The following is a 26,915-nucleotide window of genomic DNA, read 5'->3' as shown; positions in this document are numbered from 1 at the left end:
GCGACCAATTGTGGCTTCTCCATTTAGCTGTTGTAAGGAAGTCTGGATGTGATTCTTCATTAGGAGTTGGTCGTTATAAGTGGTAAAATCAAACTCTGTTTTTACTGTACCCATCTTTCTCCTGGAACTTTCCCAAGGAGAATAGCTCAATAAGGCAATCCTATCACCAGAGTCTGAGATTAAAGGGTCTGAAGCAATGTTGAAGTTGTCAATCACTGAGCTCACCAAGGCTTTCACAGCCTTAAACTCATCCTTTGCTATATTCCGAGAATTGTCTATGAGGAAGGCTATATCCATGTATGAATCTTCAAGTAAGAAAGCCTCTTGAATGCAAGCATTTGGAAAACATTTATCTGAAAACACACAGAGAGACACATCATTGGTTCAACACTGACCCAACAGGACACTTGTTTGAGATCTTCAAGTGATTCAGTGACTAATTACCAAGAATTATAATTTGATCAATATCTCTTTGATCTCACATCATTTAAATTAATGAGAAATTTTCAATGTCCCAATACTTCTCCAGGCACTAGTAGACAATAAGGGGAGGGCTTTGTTGAAAGCAGATGTAGGTAGCACATATACCTGCAGTGTACAAGTCATATCCAAACTCATTTAAAAAATATTTTTGATATTTTAGAGACTTCTGATATAAACTACCCAATCGTCCCCAAGAAATGCTACATTGGTTGGGATAATTTTCTAAACCAATTTTCACATTGTATGGAAACTCCAAACATTCCAGAGATTGAAACCATGACATATGGTATTGAAAAACTAGAAAACTGAAAATAGAACCTATGATTAAAAATAGAAATCTCTGGATAAAGCCACATTCAATAACTCATCTAGAAGGCATTTAAGCTCTTCAGCACAGTCAGTTCTCTTCATTGGTCTTACCATAGCAAAGTGTACAGCGCCGAAGTCTTTCTAATGTTTGATTTTCCCCATTTGGAGGAACTGGAATCACCTGAAATGTTCCAGTGTTGTCAAACTGCATTGGAAAAGAAGTGAATGCATGTTTGCTCATTGTTTTTAGTCACTATTAGGAAACCACTGTGCAGTCACTTTAAGGATTAGTTTAAAAAACACCCAACTAATCACTATTACCTTGCATTATAGCTCCTTGTTCCATTCAGTGCATGTTCACACACACACACACACACACACACATACACACACAAAATCCCCTGCTTATCCTAAACATAACACAAAAAGTATGTATAGAACAAGTATCATCATCCCTAGATTATAATGAGAAAACTGCCATGAGATAACCTGACCAGATTTACTCACTGGGGCAAGTATTAAAATCTCTTCTTTCCAAGCCTGCAATTCTGGACTAAATTTGTACACACTTCCGATTATGCACCAGCTGATTATACACCACATGCCAGCTTCTGAAGTTGGGCCCTGCATAAACTGTACATTCCCAAGCTTCCTTTGGCCTCTGTAGGTAGTGATCCCAACTATTTCCAGTCCACTCTATCTAGAAGAAGGCACATCTCTCAGTTGTCAAGGGGACCTTCTCAATCACAAATTCCACTTAAAAGTCTATTTCAAAAAGCAATGGACAAAATTTTATTCAAAATTCCTGGTGGTACACTCCCTGATTTCTTATTTCCTGATTACTTTTAAAAATACTTTAATACTCACTGTAATGGGCAATATACAGCACTCATTCATTCATTCATTGAGTCAATAACTCTTTATTGGGCATTTACTCTATGTGAGGCAACATGCAAAACAGATACTTTTATTATGAAAGAAATCTATCATTCCCAGATAGTGAGGAGGCTATCTCTCCATCAACAAAGATTTTTATGCTTTTTCTCTTTCTCCCTCAGCAAATTAAAGGGCTAGAAAAGCCAAACCCTCTGTTTTTCTGTAAAGTGCTGAATCAACACTGGAAAATATTTATAATCATTCCAGCCATATGTTTAGAAACTGTTTACTACATTCCTACTCTCTATTTTTATTAAATTGGATGCTGTGGGTGTTATTTTGTATTTGACCTTGTTGGTCCCACATGTAAAGACTGGATGTTGACCTCGTAAACCAAGGAAGTTTATTCAGAGGAGTAAACCCCATGCTCTTCATTCATTCATTCATTCATTCACTCATTCATTCAACAAATATTTATTGAATGCCTACAATGTTATAGGTGTAGTTTTATGTTCTGGGGATATGAAAATAAATGAAATAGATAAAACCTCTATCTTGGCCAGGCACGGTGACTCACGCCTGTAATCCCAGCACTTTGGGAATCCAAAGCGGGTGGATCATGAGGTCAGGAGTTCAAGACCAGCCTGACCAACATAGTGAAACCCCGTCTCTACCAAACATACAAAAATTAGCTGAGCGTGGTGGCACATGCCTGTAATACCAGCTACTCAGGAGGCTGAGGCAGAAGAATCGCTTGAACCAGGAAGCCAAGGTTACAGTGAGACAAGATCGTGCCACTGCACTCCAGCCTGGGTGACAGAGCGAGACTTTGTCTCACAAAAAAAAAAAAAAAAAAAAAAACCTCTATCTTACATTCTAGTGGGAGAGCTATATCATCAACATAATAAAAAAGTAAATTATTTAGTATATTGGGAAGTAATATTTTTTATGGGAAAAAAAAACAAGCAGGATAATAGGGATGGAAAAATCTGGGATAACATTTAAGTAGAGTCCACTGATAACATGACATTTAAGCAAAAATTCAAAGGAGAGGGAAGATGGAGAAAAGAATTTCTGGCGTAGGAAATAGCCAGGTGAAAGCTCTGGGGAAGCAGGGGCATGCCTAGCTTGTGTGAGGATCAGCAGGGAAGACAGCGTGCCTGGGATGGGGTGAGAGAGAACAAGACAAGGAGAAGGTGAGATTAGAGAGTTACTAAAAGGGATTGGGTGGTAGATCATTCAGAGCCTTGTGAGCCATTGTAAAGACTTAGCTTTAACTCTGAGAGAAATGATAAATTGCAGAGTTTCAGGCAGAAGAATAACCCGGTGGCTTAGGGCTTCCATAAGATTACTCTAGCTGCTGTGTTCAGACAGACTGTAGCAGGGCAAGAACGAATACAAGGCCACTAAGGAAAAGGTGATTGTACAGTCTAGGCAGAAGATAATGGTGGTTTAGATCAAGGTGTCAAAGACAGAGACACTATGAAGTGGTCAAATTCTGGATATATATTTTTTACAAATAATACCAAGATTAGTACTTATACGAATACTTAATACTAGTACTTAAATGAATGCTATATTTGCTAATAAGTACTAATATACTTTATTGCACATATGCACATTTTAGTGTATATATGTACATATATGCACTTTTGTATACATGGACACACAAACACACATATATACACACATTAAAGTTAAGAATGTTGGATATAAGAAGGGATGAGGAATCATAGATAACTGCAAGTAGAAGAATAGGATTTTTGTTAGTTGTGATGGAGAGGGCTGTACGTTGTACAAGTTTTGGGAAAAAATTAGAAGCTTCATTTTAGATGTGGTAAGTCTGAAATATCCATTAACATGCAAGTGGAAGTACTGAATAGACTGTTGTGTGTATGAATCTAGAGTTCAAGGATGCAGTGTGGATGAGAGATGGACATATCATTGAGGATATTTAAAACCCTGAGTCTGGATGAGAGTGTCAAGGGATTGCATAAGGATAGAGAAGAGGGCTAAGGCATGTGCTTTGGGCAATACCGACATTCTGAGGCCAAGGTGATGAAGCTGAATCGGAAAACTAGACTGAGAAGGGACAACTAATGAGGTAAGAGAAAAACCAGGAAGATGAGGTTTACTAAAAGTCAGCCCAAAAAAGAAAATGCTTCCCAAAGAAGGGCAGAATCAACAATGTTGTGTGCTGCAAATAAGTTCAGTGAGTTGCAGACAGAATCAACAGAATCAACCACTGGGTGTAGAAACATGAAGATCACAGTTGACCTTGACATGAGCAATATCAGGAGAGTCGCAGGAATCAAAATGTGCCTGGGATTATCTCAAGAAAGAATGCCAGGAGAGGCACCAGAGACAGCAAATATAGACAATTTCTTTTTTCCCCTAGGAGACTGCTATATAGGAGCCAAGAAATGAAGCAGTAACTGAAAATCTAGATCAGAAAGTTGTTTTATTTCTCTCTCCTGATTGGAATAATGTGGCAGAGAGGGAAAAAATCAATCTATAGTAGACAGAGGGTCTCTTCCAGCAACAAAACTAATAAGTAATACTAATACTAAATAATATAATAAATGATAATATATAAAACTAATAAAAATAATAAAATAGGGGAATGTGAATAACTAATAACTCTGTCCATTTTATCCAACTTCACAAGAGGAAAGATCATGGGTAATTTTTAAAAAGATATACTCTATAGAGAAAAATCAGACTTATAGAGATTTAACCTGCTAATACTTTTAAAAATTTTTAGAAATTTCTAGAACATCAGTAGGGCTTTGCAAGTTTAAATTCCACTTGAGACTGGATCCAGGATAAAAAGGTAAGGCTAACTTTCTCACCACTCCTATTCAACATAGTATTGGAAGTTCTGGCCAGGGCAATCAGGCAAGAGAAAGAAATAAAGGGTATTCAAATAGGAAGAGAGGAAGTCAAGTTGTCTGTTTGCAGACAACATCATTGTATATTTAGAAAACCCCATCATCTCAGCCCATAAACTTCTTGAACTGATAAGCAACTTCAGGAAAATCTCAGGATACAAAATCGATGTGCAAAAATCACAAGCACCCCTTTATACCAACAATAGGCAAGCAGAGAGCCAAATCATGAGTGAACTCCCATTCACAATCACCACAAAGAGAATATAATACCTAGGAATACAGCTAACAAGGGATGTGAAGGACGTCTTCAATGAGAACTACAAACCACTGCTCAAGGAATTAAGAGAGGACACAAACAAATGGGAAATATTCCATCCTCATGGATAGCAAGAATAAATATTATGAAAAGGGTCATACCGCCCAAAGTTATTTATAGATTCAATGCTATTCCCATTAAACTACCATTGACATTCTTCACAGAATTAGAAAAAACTATTTTGAATTTCATATGGAATCAAAGAAGACCCCATATAGCCAAGACAATCCTAAGCAAAAAGAACAAAGCTGGAGGCATCATGATACCTGACTTCAAACTATACTACAAGGATACAGTAACCAAAACAGCATGGTACTGGTACCAAAACAGACCTATAGATCAATGGAGCAGAACAGAGACCTCAGAAGTGACACCACACATCTAGAACAATCTGATCTTCGACAAACCTGACAAAAACAAGCAATGGGGAAAGGATCTCCTATTCAGTAAATGGTGCAGGAAAACTGGCTAGCTATATGCAGAAAACTGAAACTGGACCCCTTCATTACACCTTATACAAAAATTAACTCAAGATGAATTAAAGACTTAAACGTAAAACCCAAAACCATAAGAAACCCTAGAAGAAAACCTAGGCAACAACATTCAGGACATAGGCATAGGCAAAGACTTTATAACTAAAACACCAAAAGCAATTGCAACAAAAGCCAAAATTGACAAATGGAATCTAACTAAACTAAAGAGCATCTGCACAGCAAAAGAAACTATCATTAGAGTGAACAGGCAACCTAGAGAATGGGAGAAAATTTTTGCAATCTATCCATCTGACAAAGGTCTAATATCCAGAATTTACAAGGAACTTAAATATATTTACAAGAAAAAAACAAAAAACCCCATCAAAAAATGAGGAAAGGATATGAAGAGACACTTCTCAAAAGAAGACATTTATGCAGCTAAGAAACATATGAAAAGAAGCTGAACATCCTTGATCATTAGACAGATGTAAATCAAAACCACAATGAGATACCATCTCATGCCAGTCAGAATGGCGATTATTAAAAAGGGAACAATAGATGCTGGCAAGGCTGTGGAGAAATAAGAATGCTTTTACACTCTTGGTAGGAATGTAAATTAATTCAACCATTGTGAAAGACAGCGTGGCGATTCCTCAAGGATCTAGAATCAGAAATACATTTGATCCAGCAACCCCATTACTGTGTGTATATCCAAAGGAATATAAATCATTTAACAAGAAAGAGTCAGGCACACATATGTTTATTGCAGCACTATTTACAATAGCAAAGACATGGAACCAACCCAAATGCCCTCAACGATAGACTGGATAAAGAAAATGTGGTACATATACACATGGAATACTACACAGTCATAAAAAGGAATGAGATAATGTCCTTTGCAGGGACATGGATGAAGCTGGAAGCCATCATCCCCAGCAAACTAACACAGGAAGAGAAAACCAAACACCACATGTTCTCACTCATAATTGGGAGCTGAACCTTGAGGTCACATGGACCGTGAGAGGGGAACAACACATACCAGGGTTGTTGAGGGGTGGGGGTTGAGGGGAGGAAACCTAGAGGATGGGTCAATATGTGCAGCAAACCACCATGGCACATGTATACCCATGTAAAAAACCTGCATGTTCTGCACATGTATCCTGGTTTTTTTTTTTTTTTTTTTAGAAGAAATAAAGAAAAAAAAAAAGGTAAGGCAAACTATTTCAGAGCAGACTTGCCAAAAGAAATAATAATGCCAAAAACAAGGGATACAATGGATGTGAGGTGAATTTCACAGAAAAATAAAAATAGGCAATAAACATATGAAAAAATGCTTAACCTCACACAGGAATATAATCAAAACAATGAGATACTCTTATTTACCTACCCAATTGGCAAACATTTAAAAAGCTCAATAGGTAAAATCCAGTGTGGGTATGTGGGGAAACAGACGCTCTCAGACATCAAGGGTAGCAGCTCTATGCCTTCAGAGTTGAAGTAGAGAGGACTTGAAGAGGTTTGGAGGGAGGGAGTTGAGAGAGGGGAACAGAGAGGAGGATGTCCTGAGTGGAGAAGAGCACAAGGCAGGGAAGAATAAAGAATGACTAAAGGGCGTGATATGCGGTCAGAATGACTGTGTCGGGTTATTATCTGGTAAGAGCAGAGTGATGAGAACCAGATAGCTTCCTGGGTCACCTTCTCTGTAGACATGATGCAAATTTAAAATGATTTGTTAACAAGAGTGACTGGAGGCTCTTTCCCACTGGGGATTCTGAGGGCTTTGGCACAGTCCTATCTGAAGGATTAAATTTGATGTCTTATTCAGATTTCTTGTATTCTGGAATTTTATGCAACTCTCAAAGCTGAAATGTCACTTATTTTCCCCAGAGAGAAAAATTAAGGAGGCAGAAAAATTTCAAAAAGAAAAACTGAAAACCACAGGACTTTGACTTCCTGCAATCCTTTTTGTCAGAATCTGTTGTAACTCTCTGTAGCTCCTATTTCCAAAAAATGCTTGGATGTGTTAGGAACAGATTGATTCTCTCCATGTTATAGAGAGATTCTTTCTCTTTATATGGTAGAAATTGTACATTTTTTATAAAAATAGACCTTTACAATCTCTTGAAGGACATGATGGCTTTACACAGCTCCAGAAGAATGTATTTTATGGATAATCTGAATATATTGAAAAGTTGTAGAACAGATGAAGAGGTTTTTAAGTTTCTTAGGAGGAAGGGAAGGGGAGCATTGATCCCTTGAGAATCTGTGGATCCAAAAGTGACAGGACCTCTCTTGGGAAAAATGTTCATATACATCAAATGTTTTGCATGACCATAGGGGTCCAAAGATCCCCTGAATGTCTTCCATCACTGGTTAAGGCCAGCTGTTCTGTGAGCTACAGCAAGCAGATAACAAATCTGAGAAACACCAGAGCAGTTTCTGCAGGTGCTGGTAGAGCACCACGTTCATGGCCCTTTATATCACATACACTTAAGTTGGAATCTCAATTTAGCCACTTAGTAGTGGTATATAGTTAAATCACTAGTAATCCTCTGGGCCTCAGTTTCCTTTTTATTTTATTTTATTTTATTTTATTTTATTTTATTTTATTTTATTTTTGACAGAGTCTCTCTCTGTTGCCAGGCTGGAGTACAGTGGTGCCATCTCGGTTCACCACAACCTCCAACTCCCTGGTTCAAGTGAGTCTCCTGCCTCAGCCTCCTGAGTAGCTGGGATTACAGGCACGCACCACCATGCCCAGTTAATTTTTATATTTTTAGTAGAGATGAAGTTTCACCGTGTTTGCCAGGATGGTCTCGATCTCCTGACCTCATGATTTGCCCGCCTTGGCCTCCCAAAGTTCTGGGATTACAGGCACGAGCCATCACTCCCGGCCCCAGTTTCCTCATTTTTAACATGGAGATGACAGCTGCATTGACCCCTGAGGGCTGTGAGAATGTATGAATACGTATGGAAAGCTCTAGGGACAGTGCCTGGTATACAGCAGGAACTGAGCAAATGTGGTTGCTGTTATCATTGACCGTTGTTATTATTCAGGATTGGATTTCACAGACACTGAACATAATATAGCTGTGAAAACTGTAAAGGAGTTTTCAAGAGGCCACATATATTCCTTGAGTCTCTACCTCTCCCATCCTGCCGTATCACAATACCACTATCTTAAAAATAAAGAAGTTGCCAAGAGAAATTCTTACCCCAAAAGCTTCAAGGAAAACTCTCTCATCAAAAGCAAAGACTGTTGGACTGATATCCAGGGCACTAAACTCCATGGTGGCCGTGATGATGGACGACCTACCGGCCATTTGACCATTGCTAAAAAACACAGCAACTCTCCTCATGTTGGCTTCTGCATACGTCCGTTTGAACACGTTACGGGCCACAAACCTCATTGCATTACCAACATCTCGGGGCTCTGTGGTGTCTTGATATTTTATTTGGGAAAGCTGCTGGAGGAGTTGCTTCTTCCTATTGTAGTCAGACCAACGGATCAGATAGCTGGTGTCTGAGTTGTAGGAAACCACGGCAACTCTTGCTCCAACAAGACAGTTATTTTCCCTGATGTTAAGGTCATTGACAATGGAAGTGATAATGTCCCGTGTTTTATTAAAGCTCTCTTCTGTGACATCATAGGAATTGTCCAGAGCAAATACTAACTCTGTTGGATATACCGGACATTTTTCTAGAAAAAAGAAAAGCAGAAGTATTAAGTTATTTCACTGGATCAAAATCCTTTCCCCTACCCTTTACTCCAATGAAGTGGGTTCATACAGAGGCAAAGCAAGTGCTTCATCCAGCTCTAGAACAAGAGGTACCCACAGACAAAGAAAGGAAAGAAATCTGGTCTGCACACTTGAAGCTGTTATATAAATGCAGAGCATGAATATTTGGCTATATAATGCCCAGACTTCACAGCCCACTATCATATCAGTCAGCTGTGTAAAATGAAATTGCTGGGAGTTCTTGGGCTGATGGAACTGTTCTGTGTCCTGACCAGGGTAGTGGTTACATGAATCTATGCATGTGGTAAAACTGAACACATACACAGAGAAATGAATTTTACTGTGTGTAAAATTTAAAAATGAATAAAAAGAAATTATAGCTGATTGGGGATCTTGAAAATCTGTTCTCCCCCAGAATCTTCCAAAATAATCTATTAATTATAAAGATAGAAGATGGCCGAATAGGAACAGCTCCAGTCTCCAACTCCCAGCGCGAGCGACACAGAAGACCGGTGATTTCTGCATTTTCAACTGAGGTACTGGGGTCATCTCACTAGGGAGTGCCGGACAATCGGTGCTGGTCAGCTGCTGCAGCCTGACCAGCGAGAGCTGAAGCAGGGCGAGGCATCGCCTCACCTGGAAGCGCAAGGGGGAAGGGGATCCGTTTTCCTAGCCAGGGGAACTGAGACACACAACACCTGGAAAATCGGGTAACTCCCACCCCAATACTGCGCTGTAAGCATACAGGCACACCAGGAGAATATATCCCACACCTGGCCGGGAGGGTCCCACGCCCATGAAGCCTCCCTCACTGCTAACACAGCAGTCTGCAACGATCTATCCACAAGGCAGCAGCGAGGCTGGGGGAGGGGCGCCCGCCATTGCTGAAGCTTAAGTAGGTAAACAAAGCCGCTGGGAAGCTCGAACTGGGTGGAGCTCACAGCAGCTCAAGGAAGCCTGCCTGTCTCTGTAGTCTCCACCTCTGGGGACAGCGCACAGCTGAAGACCAACAGGGGAAGTAGTGGGAGCCAGTGCAGACGCAAACCACTCTGTCTGACAGCTTTGGGGAGAGCCGTGGATCTCCCAACGCGGAGGTTGAGATCTGAGAACGGACAGACTGCCTGCTCAGGTGTGTCCCTGACCCCTGAGTAGCCTAGCTGGGAGAAATCCCCCACTAGGGGCAGTCTGACACCCCACACCTCACAGGGTGGAGTACACCCCTGAGAGGAAACTTCCAAAGGAAGAATCAGACAGGTACACTCGCTGTTCAGCAATATTCTATCTTCAGCAACCTCTGCTGCTGATACCCAGGCAAACAGGGTCTGGAGTGGACCTCAAGCAATCTCCAACAGACCAACAGACAGTCCTTCTGACTGTCAGAAGGAAAACTATCAAACAGGAAGGACACCTATACCAAAACCCCATCAGTACGTCACCACCATCAAAGACCAGAGACAGATAAAACCACAAAGATGGGGAAGAAGCAGGGCAGAAAAGCTGGAAATTCAAAAAATAAGAGCGCATCTCCCCCTGCAAAGGAGCACAGCCCATCGCCAGCAACGGATCAAAGCTGGTCAGAGAATGACTTGGACGAGAGGAGAGAAGAAGGCTTCAGTCCATCAAACTTATCAGAGCTAAAGGAGGAATTACGTACCCAGCGCAAAGAAACTAAAAATCTTGAAAAAAGAGTGGAAGAATTGACAGCTAGACTAATTAATGCAGAGAAGATCATAAACGAAATGGCAGAGATGAAAACCATGACACGAGAAATACGTGACAAATGCACAAGCTTCAGTAACCGACTTGATCAACTGGAAGAAAGAGTATCAGCGATTGAAGATCAAATGAATGAAATGAAGCGAGAAGAGAAACCAAAAGAAAAAAGAAGAAAAAGAAATGAACAAAGCCTGCAAGAAGTATGGGATTACGTAAAAAGACCAAATCTACGTCTGATTGGGGTGCCTGAAAGTGAGGGGGAAAATGGAACCAAGTTGGAAAACACTCTTCAGGATATCATCCAGGAGAACTTCCCCAACCTAGTAGGGCAGGACAACATTCAAATTCAGGAAATACAGAGAACGCCACAAAGATACTCCTCAAGAAGAGCAACTCCAAGACACATAATTGCCAGATTCACCAAAGTTGAAATGAAGGAAAAAATCTTAAGGGCAGCCAGAGAGAAAGGTCGGGTTACCCACAAAGGAAAGCCCATCAGACTAACAGCAGATCTCTCGGCAGAAACTCTACAAGCCAGAAGAGAGTGGGGGCCAATATTCAACGTTCTTAAAGAAAAGAATTTTCAACCCAGAATTTCATATCCAGCCAAACTAAGTTTCATAAGTGAAGGAGAAATAAAATCCTTTACAGATAAGCAAATGCTTAGAGATTTTGTCACCACCAGGCCTGCCTTACAAGAGACCCTGAAGGAAGCCCTAAACATGGAAAGGAACAACCGGTACCAGCCATCGCAAAAACATGCCAAAATGTAAAGACCATCGAGGCTAGGAAGAAACTGCATCAACTAACGAGCAAAATAACCAGTTAATATCATAATGGCAGGTTCAAGTTCACACATAACAATATTAACCTTAAATGTTAATGGACTAAATGCTCCAATTAAAAGACACAGACTGGCAAACTGGATAAAGAGTCAAGACCCATCAGTCTGCTGTATTCAGGAGACCCATCTCACATGCAGAGACATACATAGGCTCAAAATAAAGGGATGGAGGAAGATCTACCAAGCAAATGGAGAACAAAAAAAGCAGGGGTTGCAATCCTTGTCTCTGATAAAACAGACTTTAAACCATCAAAGATCAAAAGAGACAAAGAAGGCCATTACCTAATGGTAAAGGGATCAATTCAACAGGAAGAGCTAACTCTCCTAAATATATATGCACCCAATACAGGAGCACCCAGATTCATAAAGCAAGTCCTTAGAGACTTACAAAGAGACTTAGACTCCCATACAATAATAATGGGAGACTTCAACACTCCGCTGTCAACATTAGACAGATCAACGAGACAGAAAGTTAACAAGGATATCCAGGAATTGAACTCATCTCTGCACCAAGCGGACCTAATAGACATCTATAGAACTCTCCACCCCAAATCAACAGAATATACATTCTTCTCAGCACCACATCGCACTTATTCCAAAATTGACCACATAATTGGAAGTAAAGCACTCCTCAGCAAATGTAAAAGAACAGAAATTATAACAAACTGTCTCTCAGACCACAGTGCAATCAAACTAGAACTCAGGACTAAGAAACTCAATCAAAACCGCACAACTACATGGAAACTGAACAACCTGCTCCTGAATGACTACTGGGTACATAACGAAATGAAAGCGGAAATAAAGATGTTCTTTGAAACCAATGAGAACAAAGATACAACATACCAGAATCTCTGGGACACATTTAAAGCAGTGTGTAGAGGGAAATTTATAGCACTAAATGCCCACAAGAGAAAGCTGGAAAGATCTAAAATTGACACTCTAACATCACAATTAAAAGAACTAGAGAGGCAAGAGCAAACACATTCAAAAGCTAGCAGAAGGCAAGAAATAACTAAGATCAGAGCCGAACTGAAGGAGATAGAGACACAAAAAACCCTCCAAAACATCAATGAATCCAGGAGTTGGTTTTTTGAAAAGATCAACAAAATTGACAGACCGCTAGCAAGGCTAATAAAGAAGAAAAGAGAGAGGAATCAAATAGATGCAATAAAAAATGATAAAGGGGATATCACCACTGACCCCACAGAAATACAAACTACCATCAGAGAATACTATAAACGCCTCTACGCAAATCAACTAGAAAATCTAGAAGAAATGGATAATTTCCTGGACACTTACACTCTCCCAAGGCTAAACCAGGAAGAAGTTGAATCCCTGAATAGACCAATAGCAGGCTCTGAAATTGAGGCAACAATTAATAGCCTACCCACCAAAAAAAGTCCAGGACCAGATGGATTCACAGCAGAATTCTACCAGAGGTACAAGGAGGAGCTGGTACCATTCCTTCTGAAACTATTCCAATCAATAGAAAAAGAGGGAATCCTCCCTAACTCATTTTACGAGGCCAACATCATCCTGATACCAAAGCCTGGCAGAGACACAACAAAAAAGAGAATTTTAGACCAATATCCCTGATGAACATTGATACAAAAATTCTCAATAAAATACTGGCAAACCGGATTCAGCAGCACATCAAAAAGCTTATCCACCATGATCAAGTGGGCTTCCTCCCTGGGATGCAAGGCTGGTTCAACATTCGCAAATCAATAAACGTAATCCAGCATATAAACAGAACCAAAGACAAGAACCACATGATTGTCTCAATAGATGCAGAAAAGGCTTTTGACAAAATTCAACAGCCCTTCATGCTAAAAACGCTCAATAAATTCGGTATTGATGGAACGTACCTCAAAATAATAAGAGCTATTTATGACAAACCCACAGCTAATATCATACTGAATGGGCAAAAACTGGAAAAATTCCCTTTGAAAACTGGCACAAGACAGGGATGCCCTCTCTCACCACTCCTATTCAACATAGTGTTGGAAGTTCTGGCTAGGGCAATCAGGCAAGAGAAAGAAATCAAGGGTATTCAGTTAGGAAAAGAAGAAGTCAAATTGTCCCTGTTTGCAGATGACATGATTGTATATTTAGAAAACCCCATCGTCTCAGCCCAAAATCTCCTTAAGCTGATAAGCAACTTCAGCAAAGTCTCAGGATACAAAATTACTGTGCAAAAATCACAAGCATTCTTATACACCAGTAACAGACAAGCAGAGAGCCAAATCAGGAATGAACTTCCATTCACAATTGCTTCAAAGAGAATAAAATACCTAGGAATCCAGCTTACAAGGGATGTAAAGGACCTCTTCAAGGAGAACTACAAACCACTGCTCAGTGAAATAAAAGAGGACACTAACAAATGGAAGAACATACCATGCTCATGGATAGGAAGAATCAATATCGTGAAAATGGCCATACTGCCCAAGGTTATTTATAGATTCAGTGCCATCCCCATCAAGCTACCAATGAGTTTCTTCACAGAATTGGAAAAAACTGCTTTAAAGTTCATATGGAACCAAAAAAGAGCCCGCATTGCCAAGACAATCCTAAGTCAAAAGGACAAAGCTGGAGGCGTCACGCTACCTGACTTCAAACTATACTACAAGGCTACAGTAACCAAAACAGCATGGTACTGGTACCAAAACAGAGATATAGACCAATGGAACAGAACTGAGTCCTCAGAAATAATACCGCACATCTACAGCCATCTGATCTTTGACAAACCTGAGAGAAACAAGAAATGGGGAAAGGATTCCCTATTTAATAAATGGTGCTGGGAAAATTGGCTAGCCATAAGTAGAAAGCTGAAACTGGATCCTTTCCTTACCCCTTATACGAAGATTAATTCAAGATGGATTAGAGACTTAAATGTTAGACCTAATACCATAAAAACCCTAGAAGAAAATCTAGGTAGTACCATTCAGGACATAGGCATGGGCAAGGACTTCATGTCTAAAACACCAAAAGCAACGGCAGCAAAAGCCAAAATTGACAAATGGGATCTAATTAAACTAAAGAGCTTTTGCACAGCAAAAGAAACTACCATCAGAGTGAACAGGCAACCTACAGAATGGGAGAAAATTTTTGCAACCTACTCATCTGACAAAGGGCTAATATCCAGAATCTACAAAGAACTCAAACAAATATACAAGAAAAAAACAAACAACCCCATCAAAAAGTGGGCAAAGGATATGAACAGACATTTCTCAAAAGAAGATATTCATACAGCCAACAGACACATGAAAAAATGCTCATCATCACTCGCCATCAGAGAAATGCAAATCAAAACCACAATGAGATACCATCTCACACCAGTTAGAATGGCAATCATTAAGAAGTCAGGAAACAACAGGTGTTGGAGAGGATGTGGAGAAATAGGAACACTTTTACACTGTTGGTGGGATTGTAAACTAGTTCAACCATTATGGAAAACAGTATGGCAATTCCTCAAGGATCTAGAACTAGATGTACCATATGACCCAGCCATCCCACTACTGGGTATATACCCAAAGGATTATAAATTATTCTACTACAAAGACACATGTACACGTATGTTTATTGCGGCACTATTCACAATAGCAAAGACTTGGAATCAACCCAAATGTCCATCTGTGACAGACTGGATTAAGAAAATGTGGCACATATACACCATGGAGTACTATGCAGCCATAAAAAAGGATGAGTTTGCGTCCTTTGTAGGGACATGGATGCAGCTGGAAACCATCATTCTTAGCAAACTATCACAAGAACAGAAAACCAAACACCGCATGTTCTCACTCATAGGTGGGAACTGAACAATGAGATCACTTGGACTCGGGAAGGGGGACATCACGCACTGGGGCCTATCATGGGGAGGGGGGAGGGGGGAGGAGGGAGCGATTGCATTGGGGAGTTATACATGATATAAATGATGAATTGATGGGTGCTGACGAGTTGATGGGTGCAGCACACCAACATGGCATAAGTATACATATGTAACAAACCTGCACGTTATGCACATGTACCCTAGAACTTAAAGTATAATAAAAAATAAAAAAAAAGAAAAAAGAAACATTATTCTTCTGTGGATTCGTAAAAAAATAAAAATAAAAAAAATAAAAAAATAAAGATAGTTGTAAGATTTCCATCCACTTTTGCAACAAATATTTGAGTACCTACCACATGAAATGCAGTATAACATTCACTGTGAAATACATGCAAGTACAGCACTGCCCTTGAGGAACTTGTATTGGCAAGCATCATTATACTATAAGGTATAGAGTAAAGATTATTCTTAATGAGGATTCAGAGGATTAGGAGGCTGTTTCCAAAAAGGGGCTATCTCAGGGGCTTCAGGAAAGCTGGCTTTCAATGAAGACCAGGGTGGCAAGAGGAAGGAAGCAACATGAACCAATGAAGGTTTGCAATAAGCTCTTACAAAAATGGGACTATCTGCCATTCCCAGCTCGATACTCATGTCTTATGATGACTGAACTTTACAATTTCACAGAAAATCTACCCTAGGTACCAAACCTCACTTTTCAGTGTCCTTGTTAAAATCTGAACACAGGAAAAGAAAAATGATTTTTCTTTTAATAAGCACTTCCATCTGCTCAGGCTGTTCTACTATCCCCAATCTGGCTAACTCCCAAAGCATATTACACTCAAAATATCCCATATCCCAATCACTGTTCTTGGTAATAAAAATAGGGAAGTATTGATTTAGAGAAGTGTTTTGAATCAAAGAATTTTACCATGAAGAAATTTCAGTAATTTTAAAATATGAAAGCTGATAATGAACAATAGAATAAGAAAAATGCAAGATACATTTAATCCAAATCCATAAAGTTATATTGATCGCTTACTGTGTGCAACATATATTTTTGCAGAATTAAGGTGAATAGTTCCAAACCTGCACCACACTTAAAGACCCTGAGGGTCTACATCAGCAGGCCTCTAGGAGACCAGGAGGTTTTAAAATTGACATAGCCACTAGCTCCAGTGGCCTTGCCATCCAAGGGCTCTAAGGCGCCGTGCAGCCCCAAATCGGTGGCAGATCATCCACAGCCATGGGCAGGAAAGGTTTACAAGTAGTGGGCACTCAGTGAAATGACAGGTATGAGCGTGGGCCAGAGGGAGGAAAGGACACATCTCACACCCAAGAAGTCAGTGTCAAGGGCATCAGCGGCCGACAGAGCAACAGAATGTGGATTAGTCAGAGAGCCATGTTTACTGAATCCCCCAGCAGCAAAGGGCCGCCTCTGGGGAGAAAGTGAGTTGTAAACTGTGATGGGTCCCAGGCTTGGGGCTGGGATTCAGTCACCATTTCATAATCAGGTCAATCATGACACTGACAACTATAGTCATAATCAAAAGAAAGAACTGTCTGCATAGAATGAAGAAGTCCTGTTTCCCACGGGGGTGAGGGCTTCCTTCAGACTGGTCTTGTTGGAATGCAGTAATGATCTCAGCAGGGAAGAGCATGGTAAGAATACTCACCTTTCCAGCAAGCTGTGAAAAGGAGAGAGGGAAAAGTTTGTTATGTTTTTGGAACAAGACTACAAATAGTTCAAAAAACATCATTTTAACAAAGCTGAAAATGTGATTTGAGTCTAACTGCAAATGAGGCTAATTCTTGACAGGAAGCCAAGGTTAAAGTATTGAGGAAGATGTCAACAGAATTTTATTAATTTGTGACCCTTCCTAACCTTTTCCATTTGTAAACCACAGCCAGCAGACTTTAGCAGAATTTTGGTTGAAACTGAAACACTGATCACTCGTCTTAGAAGCAAAAATAGATGAGTCTCTGATTAAACGGCAAGATAGCTGAAATTCAATTTGTTTTGTCTCTCATCTTATAGCCTTCTGAGAGTCATTCAGCAACGCAAGGCTAAAATATGGGTTCTTATTTTCTTCCCTGATGAATATCTTGGGAGCCTTTATTTTCCTGTACAACCATGGGGGGATTTCCAAGTGAATTTTGCCTTTGATAAAAAGCACAGCTCCTCTGTTTGAGTGATCTCTACATCCAGAGGGAGAAAGAAAAAACCCCAGGAGTTTCTCCTGAGCAAAACACCATCTGGTTTCTCTGATTTACTCTGTAAAACTGAGAGGAATCAGGGCAAGTATTGACACATCTTTAAGAAACCACGGGCCTAACAATTTCCATGTTCATTTCACTCTATTCCTAGGAAGCAAATGAGTCACTCCAATATAATAAAAGATATTATTAACACTGGCAACACACCAGCCTTCTGTCTTGCTGTCATGCAGTAGTGGTCCCCTGCCATCTACCCTGTGAGCACCTTTTGTTTGTCTTAACCCCATGGCCACTGGGATGCTAACTGCCATCAGACAGCACACATAACCCACAGACTCCTTTGCATCTGGAGGCTCAAAACAGACCCCTTTTTCCCGAGTACTTCCACTTGTTCACTTCAAACACAGCTCCAAGGCTACAAGCACAGGCTCTAGAAGCAGAAACACCTGCTGGGTTTGAGTCTGGCAAAGCTGGGTGACTTAGGGGAAAATTACTTAAATTCTTTTGAGCAATTTCCTTTAAGTTGATTTTTCCTAAAATTCTTTACTTATGTATCTCCCTCCAAAATGCTAATCACTTGGGCTCTTTTGTTTTATTCTCAACCACCCCCTTTCTCTCTTAATTTTCCCCAGCCTCCTAGATGCCTTCTTTTATTCTCCAAAGAAGGTCTCAGCCTGGCCCTCACCCCTGGGTGTCACAGAGCTGCTACTGGATTGAGGAGCAAATGATGTTAGATGAGAAACCTTGGAAATGTCAGTTATTAAGTGAGGCCATTTAGATCAGCTCTAATGGCCTGTTGCCTGCATCTTTATCTCCAGTCTGCATCCTGGAGTTCCATGTTATCCAATCAGTGCCCTGTGTGGTTATAGAACTTGCCTACTCTTCTCTGACCTCCTGATTTATGGGCTAACTCCTTTTATTCTGTGTTGGAAAACTTCTCTCTTCAAATTCCAAACCCTCCAAGGCTGGTCCTCACCTCCCCAGCCCCTTCCACCTAACTTTGGTCTTCTTTGGGAAGACGTCATTTGATTTTACTGAGAAGACTGGCAACATCTTGAGGAAGGTTGATCCCACATTCGTTTCTCCTACAATGGTTCTTCCCTTTTTCTCTCCCTGTAGTCCCAGTCCCTAGTTCTCATCTCCTCCTGTGTACTGAACAGCCTTTCCCGCTATCTCCTCCCTTTGAATCTCCTCTCCATTGCCTCCTTCCTCTTGCCTCCTTTCAAGCTGCCCACATTTGGCAGGACTCTCACATCTCTGGAATGCCATTTTTCTGTACCTTGGCCCCACTCTTTTTGCCAAGAAACAGAAACCTCTTGAGATTCTGTTTCTGACTCTCTAGTTTTACATTTTGAGAAACCTCATCCATCCATGTGTTTTTAAGGACCACCAGCACTGAATGATTTCAACATCTGAGTCTCCTTCCCTCATCTTTACAAAAGCCCCATTTCACTGGGGTCGATCGTTTCATATAGTGTCTACACAACATTCCTCTACCTCCAAAATATGTAAACTCACCATCTTCTCCAACCAATTGATTTCCCTTCACAATTCCTCCTCTGCTTACTCATCCTTCGTGACACACTCAGCTTCTCCTCTGCTAGCCTGACAGTTATTCTAAACCTGCTTTTTTGCTGTTCTTTCCTTGCCACATACTTGCAATGACAACATTTTTATCTAGTCTCCTTCAGTAAAGTCTCTGATTTTCCCCTTTTACATTCTTCTGATTATGATTATTTAAAAACCACAATGGAAACATAATGAAGAAAGATCTCCTAAAATTCCACCTCCTTGAACACAGCAAATCATTGTTTTTCTACTTTTGCTTCTAGTACTTGTTTCTATGTATGTATTTACCTACATGCAAAAATAATGAGGATTCAATTTCATTTTATAATATTTAATGCCTGTATTTTTCAAAGTTTGTCTTCATAAAAACTATATTTGGTTAATATTTTCTCAGAAGATGATATATTGTAACCTAATTTTTCTATAAGTGTAAACAGTCTAAATGTATAATCACTTTGCTTTAGTAAGTAATATTCCACCAATCATATTTACCTATATTTTTTTCTTTCTTTTGCTGTATTTCCTTGGGACAAATTTTCAGAAATGATATCACTGGGCTTTTCTACCTTATTTTTCCTTCTTTAGAACCAAAGACAACCTCTTTATTTCAACTCCTGCTTTATTCCTTTTCTGAAACCATTTTTTGCCACTCTCATCACTTTCCCATAGCTGGATTCAGTTACCCCTATGGAAACATCCTTCATTAACTGAGCAACTAACTGACTAGTCCCAAACCCCCATGATCACCCCTTTAACACCATGCCCTCTCAGTCCTTTTGCTCATAACTGTTATATGAATGTGAGTTAATTCACACACCTTTTGGGTTTTTCTCTAATTTGCCCATATGCATGTTTTCTTTTGATGTCTGCATTGCCCCATGAGTGAAGGCACTTTTACTTATACCCCCTTTCCTCTCTCCTTTAATGTGCAATGTTCTACAGTAAGCACTCCAGGCAAGCTTGTTACAGAGGCTTCCCACCAGTGAACTCAGTCTACTGATCTCACATACTCACACTGCATACAATCCTAAGTGCCTCACCAACCACTGATGGATGCTCTCATTCCATAACAGATACTCACAACTACGTTCCCGCAAAAACCGGATCAGATCACATTGCTGTAAATGTTGAAAAAAGAGAGAGAAAAGAAACATGAGTACAGTGACCTTTGAGTAGCTGTGTTTACTTCCCAGTGAACTTGTTGAGTTTTCTTTCGTGAATAAGGAGATACATACAGAATATACAGGCTGCCCTGCCATGCCTTTAATGCCCTAGGAAAAACAAAAACAGAGCAAGTTAGTGGTATGCCAACTGAAGTCTTTAGTAATAAAACAAGAGAAAACAAAAATCTTTCTTTCTTAAAAGCACAGCTGGTAGAGAGTAGTTAAAATATTCCTGAACCCAGTGGATTAATTGCCATGTATTTTCTCTACTCACACCAAGGGTGTAAATTTTTTGTTTCAGTGTTAGATCAGGTAAGCTAATGTCTACCAAAGTTAACGAAATTATTTTTCTTCAGTGATAAGAAGAAACAAAGGTATTTCTTAAAGATATTTGTACTAAAGATGTAATTCTTAGAGGAAAGCATTTCTCACAAGAATGCTTAAAATTATAAACAGCATACTTTCCAAAGGGCAGTGCAAAGGAGAATAATTTATTGAGAATTCAGAGGAACAGTTATATTACACATCAAGAGTGCAAAACACAGGAAATAAGAAACAGCCTCTACATATGAGAAAGACCGAAAGACAATTACACAGCAAAATACACAGCAAAATAAACATTACATAAAAGAAGAGTTATAGAAGTGTAACTAAATCATTACAACAAGCTCATAAATGCCAAGAGATTATGGAACAAAGCAAAACAAATAATTTGGTGAGATAAATCAAGGAAGACTTCCTGAAAGCAGTCAGTCTTTCTTGGCAGCTTGAGCTTTTCTCTTTGCTCCTTCTTACTTTCATTAATTAGGATCAGGCTTCTCCTTGGCTGTGATTCTTAATATATTTGCATATATAGGTTCCCTTGGGCAACTAATGAATGCCTGTATGCTCACTTAAAAAAAATGTGATTCATGCTTACACTTGTACAATTTCATTGAGTCCCTCAGAGGTTCAACCAGGGATGTCGGCATAAGAACCTCTGTCCTAAATGACAACTGGGTCACTTCTCCATTGGTCCATCCATCCATTAAACAGTTAAAGGTCTGCTGAATGTCTATGTGGCCTATTGTGGATTGCTGGAGTTAACCAGAACTGTTTTGGCATCCCTAATTGTACCCATTGGGACATACTAACCTTCTAACTCAAATCAGGAAATTATACATCCACAAAAACATGCAGTGTCATTCTTACTTTTACAAGTTATGGCAGACAACAGAAAATAATGCATGACCATTTAAACAGAGAGATAAACAGTTTCTGGCTAATACACAGAGTAGGCAGTCCACATTTTCCAGAGAATCAGAACCATGGAGAGGATTTCCTGAAAGAGCGAGCCCTTGAATAACTTTGAGCAAGTTCTTAAGCAGAGGCTGAGGATCAAGAGCCTGAGGCAAAGAAGCCAAATTCCAGTCCAGACTAGCTGGGCCGAGCACAAGACCAGGAAGATGTGGGTGTCCCCAGATGAGAGCCCCAGAATCTGAGGAGATAAATCCAGAACAGACCAGATCGGCCCAGAGACTACATTCTCACTCACGTGACTAGGAATATTCACGCATTGCTTAATGACAAAAAAGTAAATATTGTATCAGAGTATCCTTAAAGTTAGCTGATTGTCATTCTAACATGGATTCAGTTGTCCACAAAACCATTCGTATTCTTTGTTTTTATAATAAAGACCCAAGTTCAAGAACCTCTTCAAGTAATCAGAAAAAACTCACAATGCACAAAACAAGATAAGCAGCTTATCCATTCCTTACACAATGCTGCCTGGGCCTCCGCCACAAAACACAGGTGCTCGCAATATTTAATTCTCACCTGACTGTGCTTGTTAGGAGAGATAGACATGTAACTAAATCATTACAACAACCTGGGAGACACTAAAATAGAGAGATGGCTATTTCGTCAGTGGGAGATATGCCTGACTCTGCCTGGGAAAGCTGCCAGAGGTGCCATTTTTCTTTAATGGAATCAGAGGAGGAAGTTGAGCTTGTATTTCCAAATCACTCTAAAGTCTAAATTTTGAGGATAGGAAGGCAACAATCGTGGTTTTGGTAAACTCCATCAACCTGGAGTTAATACTGGAGTTAACCAATATTAACTATTTACATTGTACTTTATATATTTTATTTACTAACTATTAATTATTTTGCAATGCAATATTACTTTTTGTAAACCTTACAGTTTACAAAGAGTATTCACATTTGATTATCTGATCCTCACAGCTACCTTTTGAAGTAGTTAGGATAGAATATGTCATCCCCTCATTTTACAAATAAACTGAAGGACCCAGTGACTGGGTCATACAGCTAGCAAAAAGCAGAATCTGGACTTAAATCCCGTGCATTTGACTTTAAATGCTGTGCTCTTTCCATGGAACATGCTGGAAACTACTATGTCCTACTTAGTTCTTATGGGTACACTTACTCTCTGTCCAGGAGGGCCTGGGAGTCCTTGAGATCCCTCTTCACCTCTCAAGCCTACAGTGAGCTGCAGATAGGAATATATCAATACATTAGTATCTATCTAATATATCTAACATTGTCTATCTACGGGGACTACTTCAGTTTCTATAAGACTTTCTAATTTTAAAAAAGTATTTTAAAAAGACAGCAGCTATTAATTGAAGTCAGGTAAATTGCTTGTGATATAAACAATATATTCTTAATGACTGGTAAACATCCATTTCCCTCCTAGCCTCTTTAATAGTGATATACTTTGTTCTGGCACTGGCTGTGCATTTCAATCTTAACTAGCCATAAATTGGGATTGGTGCTAACAGGAAAAGCAATATACGAGGGCACACAGAGATCTAATAAGAAAACTCACATCTGTAAAAGATCAGATAAGAAAAATGATTCCCTACACACATAAGAGGACACGAGTGGGTTATGTCATTCTCATACCTCAAAGTGATGGATACGAATACTAATGAAATTTATCCAGCCAGATGGAAAGTATCCATTGAGTTGCATCTTTATTCACACTGATGGTGACCACTGATATGGCACTCAAACTTTCAAATGAAAGACTGCTTGTCTCAGCATTTTGCTTCTAAGTAAGTAAGCATAACATTCTACTCTTCACTTTGCTAACTAGAAGATCTCAATAGCCTTCCTCAAAATAGGCCATATGACCTTGTGATGTATAGTGGAATCGTCAGAAACCCTCAGGAACACAGTGGGAAGGACATCTTCCCACCGTCACCTTCATTTCCACTCACAGGGTTAATATGCCAGGATTTAACATGCACCTTAGAAAAGACTGGAAGGCATTGACATTTCTTGGAACAGCAAGTTATCAGTTTGTAAATCTTTAAAATAGTTCTGATTCATTGAACCATAAACTTTTAGAGCTGAATGTGACCTTACATATCACTAAGTTCAGTTCTTATGTTACAGAAATAGAGACCCTGAAAAGATGTGTTGAAGGTCACAGCTAGCAAGTGGCATTTCAGATGCCCTCGGGTTGAATCAATAATCCCACATTTATTATTACAACATAAAAGCCAAAGTCTGCCAAAGGAATATTTATCATTTCTGGAATTATAGGCTACTTACTGCTAGTCCCCTAAATCCTTTGGGTCCAGGTCCCCCAGGAATTCCAGGATCACCAATATCACCCTGAAGATTCAGATATCAAGAGTTAAGATGTTGAAGTATTTGCTATGAAAGAATTTTTAAAACTCTCTGAACCCAAACTTAATTGATACTATGACAATTATATATTGATGAAGGCCAATGCAATATTTAATGTCATCTTTTCCTGTCATTTGGAACCAAGTCATTGGTACACTTATTCTTCAAACTGTTCTTAATTTTCTAATAATATAAATATTTACATCTACATATCAATTCAGTGGTCATCCAGTTACTAAAAATATCCAAAGAAAATGCTTGAAAACCCAGAAAAACATTTGGAGTATTGACTATGTGAAATAATAAATAATGAATTACTTTATAAATTCATAAAACATTTATGAAAAAGTTGAAGTGAAATAATATATTCTGATTTTTAAAAATTTTGACTGTTATTTATCAATATGCTTATTTCACATTTATCAATAAGTTGAATTATGCTAATTTTCTCCCTTTATCAGTAAATTGGAAAATTGATCCTGTACAATGAGGACTTTCTTCCTCATGGTTATTTATATTGTCCCTTTTGCACCCTTTTGTACTTAAGAATCTCTTTTGGTAATCAACTCACTAAAAACAGTTTTAAGAGGATTGAACAGTTGACAGTTTTCCTATAGTTTATTTGATTAATTAGATATTCTATTTTTAACTCATATTTTATATTTTAATATAAGCATCACTTATATAGAAGACATTGTTCTGGACATTTTTTTTTTCAAAAGGGAGATCTTTTTACAGAATTCCAGTGTAAAAACAGACCTAACTTGAGCTACTCGGGTTGAGATGAAAGGTATGTCTGTTTCTACAGCATGAAGATGGATTTCAATCTGGCAGGCAATGAAGAATTCTTGAAGATGTTTGAGTAGGAAAGTTGCATAATTTGGCTATGCTTTGGAAAAAATCAAGGGACAGTAGTGTTTGGAATTAACTGAATCAGGGAGAAGATGGAAGTAGGAACCCAATTAGAAGGATATTGTAATCTTTCTCGTGAGAGAAAATAAAGAGCACAATAATGAAGAACAAATAGCAATAACCAAAGCCAAGAGTATTGAATGAAATCAGCAAGGCAGAAAATCAAGAAGAGGAGAGAGTACTGAACTTGAAAGGATACCGGGAGGTAGGCTTTCAAGGCAGAGGCATCAGGCAATGATGGACAGAACAATCTTTTCCAATGTAAAGATTCATAGGGGTTAAATATGGTTCTTTCCTCAGGAAGCCCAAGGAAAACAACTGTCCTGGGTTTCTCCTTATTGCTCCCATTTCATTCAGACCTACAGGTTTATCTCAGTTCTCAAGTAGAAGGTTAAGATCACGGTAATTTCAAAAGGTCATGCATACAATACCTTCTGCCCCACATCTCCAGGGAATCCTCTTGGGCCCTATAATTTTCAGCACAGAACAAAAATACATCAATATATCACTTCTGCAGTATGATCATTTCTTCTTGTATTATTTAGTTTGATTCATCAATTAATAAAAATAATTGCTTTCCATATTTACCTTTATTCCTTTTCGTCCCATCTGACCATAGCCTGGGATGCCAGAATCTCCCTGTGTAAACACACCAATTTATTTCAATTTCTCAAAAGTGGAAATTAATTTTAATCTATACTGGGGAGATTACAGTGTCAAAAGAGAAGCACTGGGACTTCCATGCAGAAGGGGCCTAACTGGTGACCTTGAACCCTGGGAACATTGTGTTGCTGTGTTTTCCTCACTCCCTGATATGTTCCCTGTACTTCTTTGACCAGTTCCATTCTGTAAATATTGCAGGAAGCAGAGGAGTGGTTATTCGGGACTTGTGGAGTCAGTGGCAGTTTCTTGCCTAGAAAATTAGGAGCTGATCCAAACAACACAGGTGAAGAACTCTCTGAAGAAGGATTATAAATAGTCAATAGACATACAGAAAAAATGTTCGTCCTCACTGGTAACAAAAAAATGCAAATTCGACCCTGCAATGAGATAGTATTTTTGTCAATGGTAAAGATGGAAAAAAGTGACAATACCTGTTGTTGTGGATGCCCTAAAACAAACACTCTCCTGAAATAACACATGGATCCACATACTGTTTGAATTTTCCTAAGGGTACTTTATAATGGAGTGCAAAGCCTTTATGAAACATGTACATAGTCTTTGATCCAGCTATGCTACTTTAGAAATCTCTACGTAGAAATTCATTATGGTTTTGTCCAAAATATTAGTTAGGTACATGAATGTTCATTGTTGTGCTATTTATCACAGTGGAAAACTGAAAGCAAGCTAAATAACCATTAACAAGATATTGGTCAAATAAATGAATGTACATGCATTTAGTAGAATATTTTGAAGCCACTAAAAGTGATGTTGAGGGAAAAATATAATGACATGAAAATATGCTCACAATACGTTGTTTAGAGTGATTTTTTAAAATTTCCAGGATAATGATAAATAGATCAAAATGATGGATTATAAGTAATTTTTCTTTCTTTCCTATCTTTTATTCTGGGTAAATTTTCTTTCCTTCTCTCTCTTCCCTTCCCCTCGTTCCTTCCTCTCTTTCTTCCTTCCTTCTTTCTTCCTTTACTTTTAGATTCATGTTTTCAAATTAGATCACATAAAAAGATAATTTTTAAGACTTGCTGGACCATTCTACAAGCATTTAATTTTATGGATAGAAAATGCAATGAAGGAAGATTGAAAGCCTTTATGGAGGCAATGGATTGTGGGTGTAGCCATAAGTCAGAAACTTGCTGTGCCCTAATCATTTGTTCTCCTGTAAGCCTCTGGCTCCTTATGTTTATTTGCCATATTTTTTCTTTTTTTGCAATTTTCAAATATACAATATATTGTTATTAACTGTGGTCACCATGATACACAT

General features: G+C 39.1%; 1 protein-coding gene across 1 annotated transcript in view; it reads right to left on the bottom strand.

The window, feature by feature from the left end:
* Window positions 1–26,915, bottom strand: part of COL6A5 (collagen type VI alpha 5 chain) — a 108,553-nt gene that overhangs the window by 35,551 nt on the left and 46,087 nt on the right. Inside the window, 10 exon segments of the mRNA XM_030933673.1 lie at window positions 1–353; window positions 904–997; window positions 8,564–9,048; window positions 17,151–17,162; window positions 20,342–20,378; window positions 20,496–20,531; window positions 22,848–22,910; window positions 23,981–24,043; window positions 25,402–25,437; window positions 25,559–25,609. Coding sequence (XP_030789533.1) covers window positions 1–353; window positions 904–997; window positions 8,564–9,048; window positions 17,151–17,162; window positions 20,342–20,378; window positions 20,496–20,531; window positions 22,848–22,910; window positions 23,981–24,043; window positions 25,402–25,437; window positions 25,559–25,609 — 1,230 coding nt within the window.

Source organism: Rhinopithecus roxellana, chromosome 1 (assembly GCF_007565055.1).
Source record: "Rhinopithecus roxellana isolate Shanxi Qingling chromosome 1, ASM756505v1, whole genome shotgun sequence".
Classification (NCBI taxonomy): domain Eukaryota; kingdom Metazoa; phylum Chordata; class Mammalia; order Primates; family Cercopithecidae; genus Rhinopithecus; species Rhinopithecus roxellana.
The sequence above is the reverse complement of the archived record's forward strand: the minus strand, read 5'-3'. Positions and strand labels throughout refer to the sequence as shown.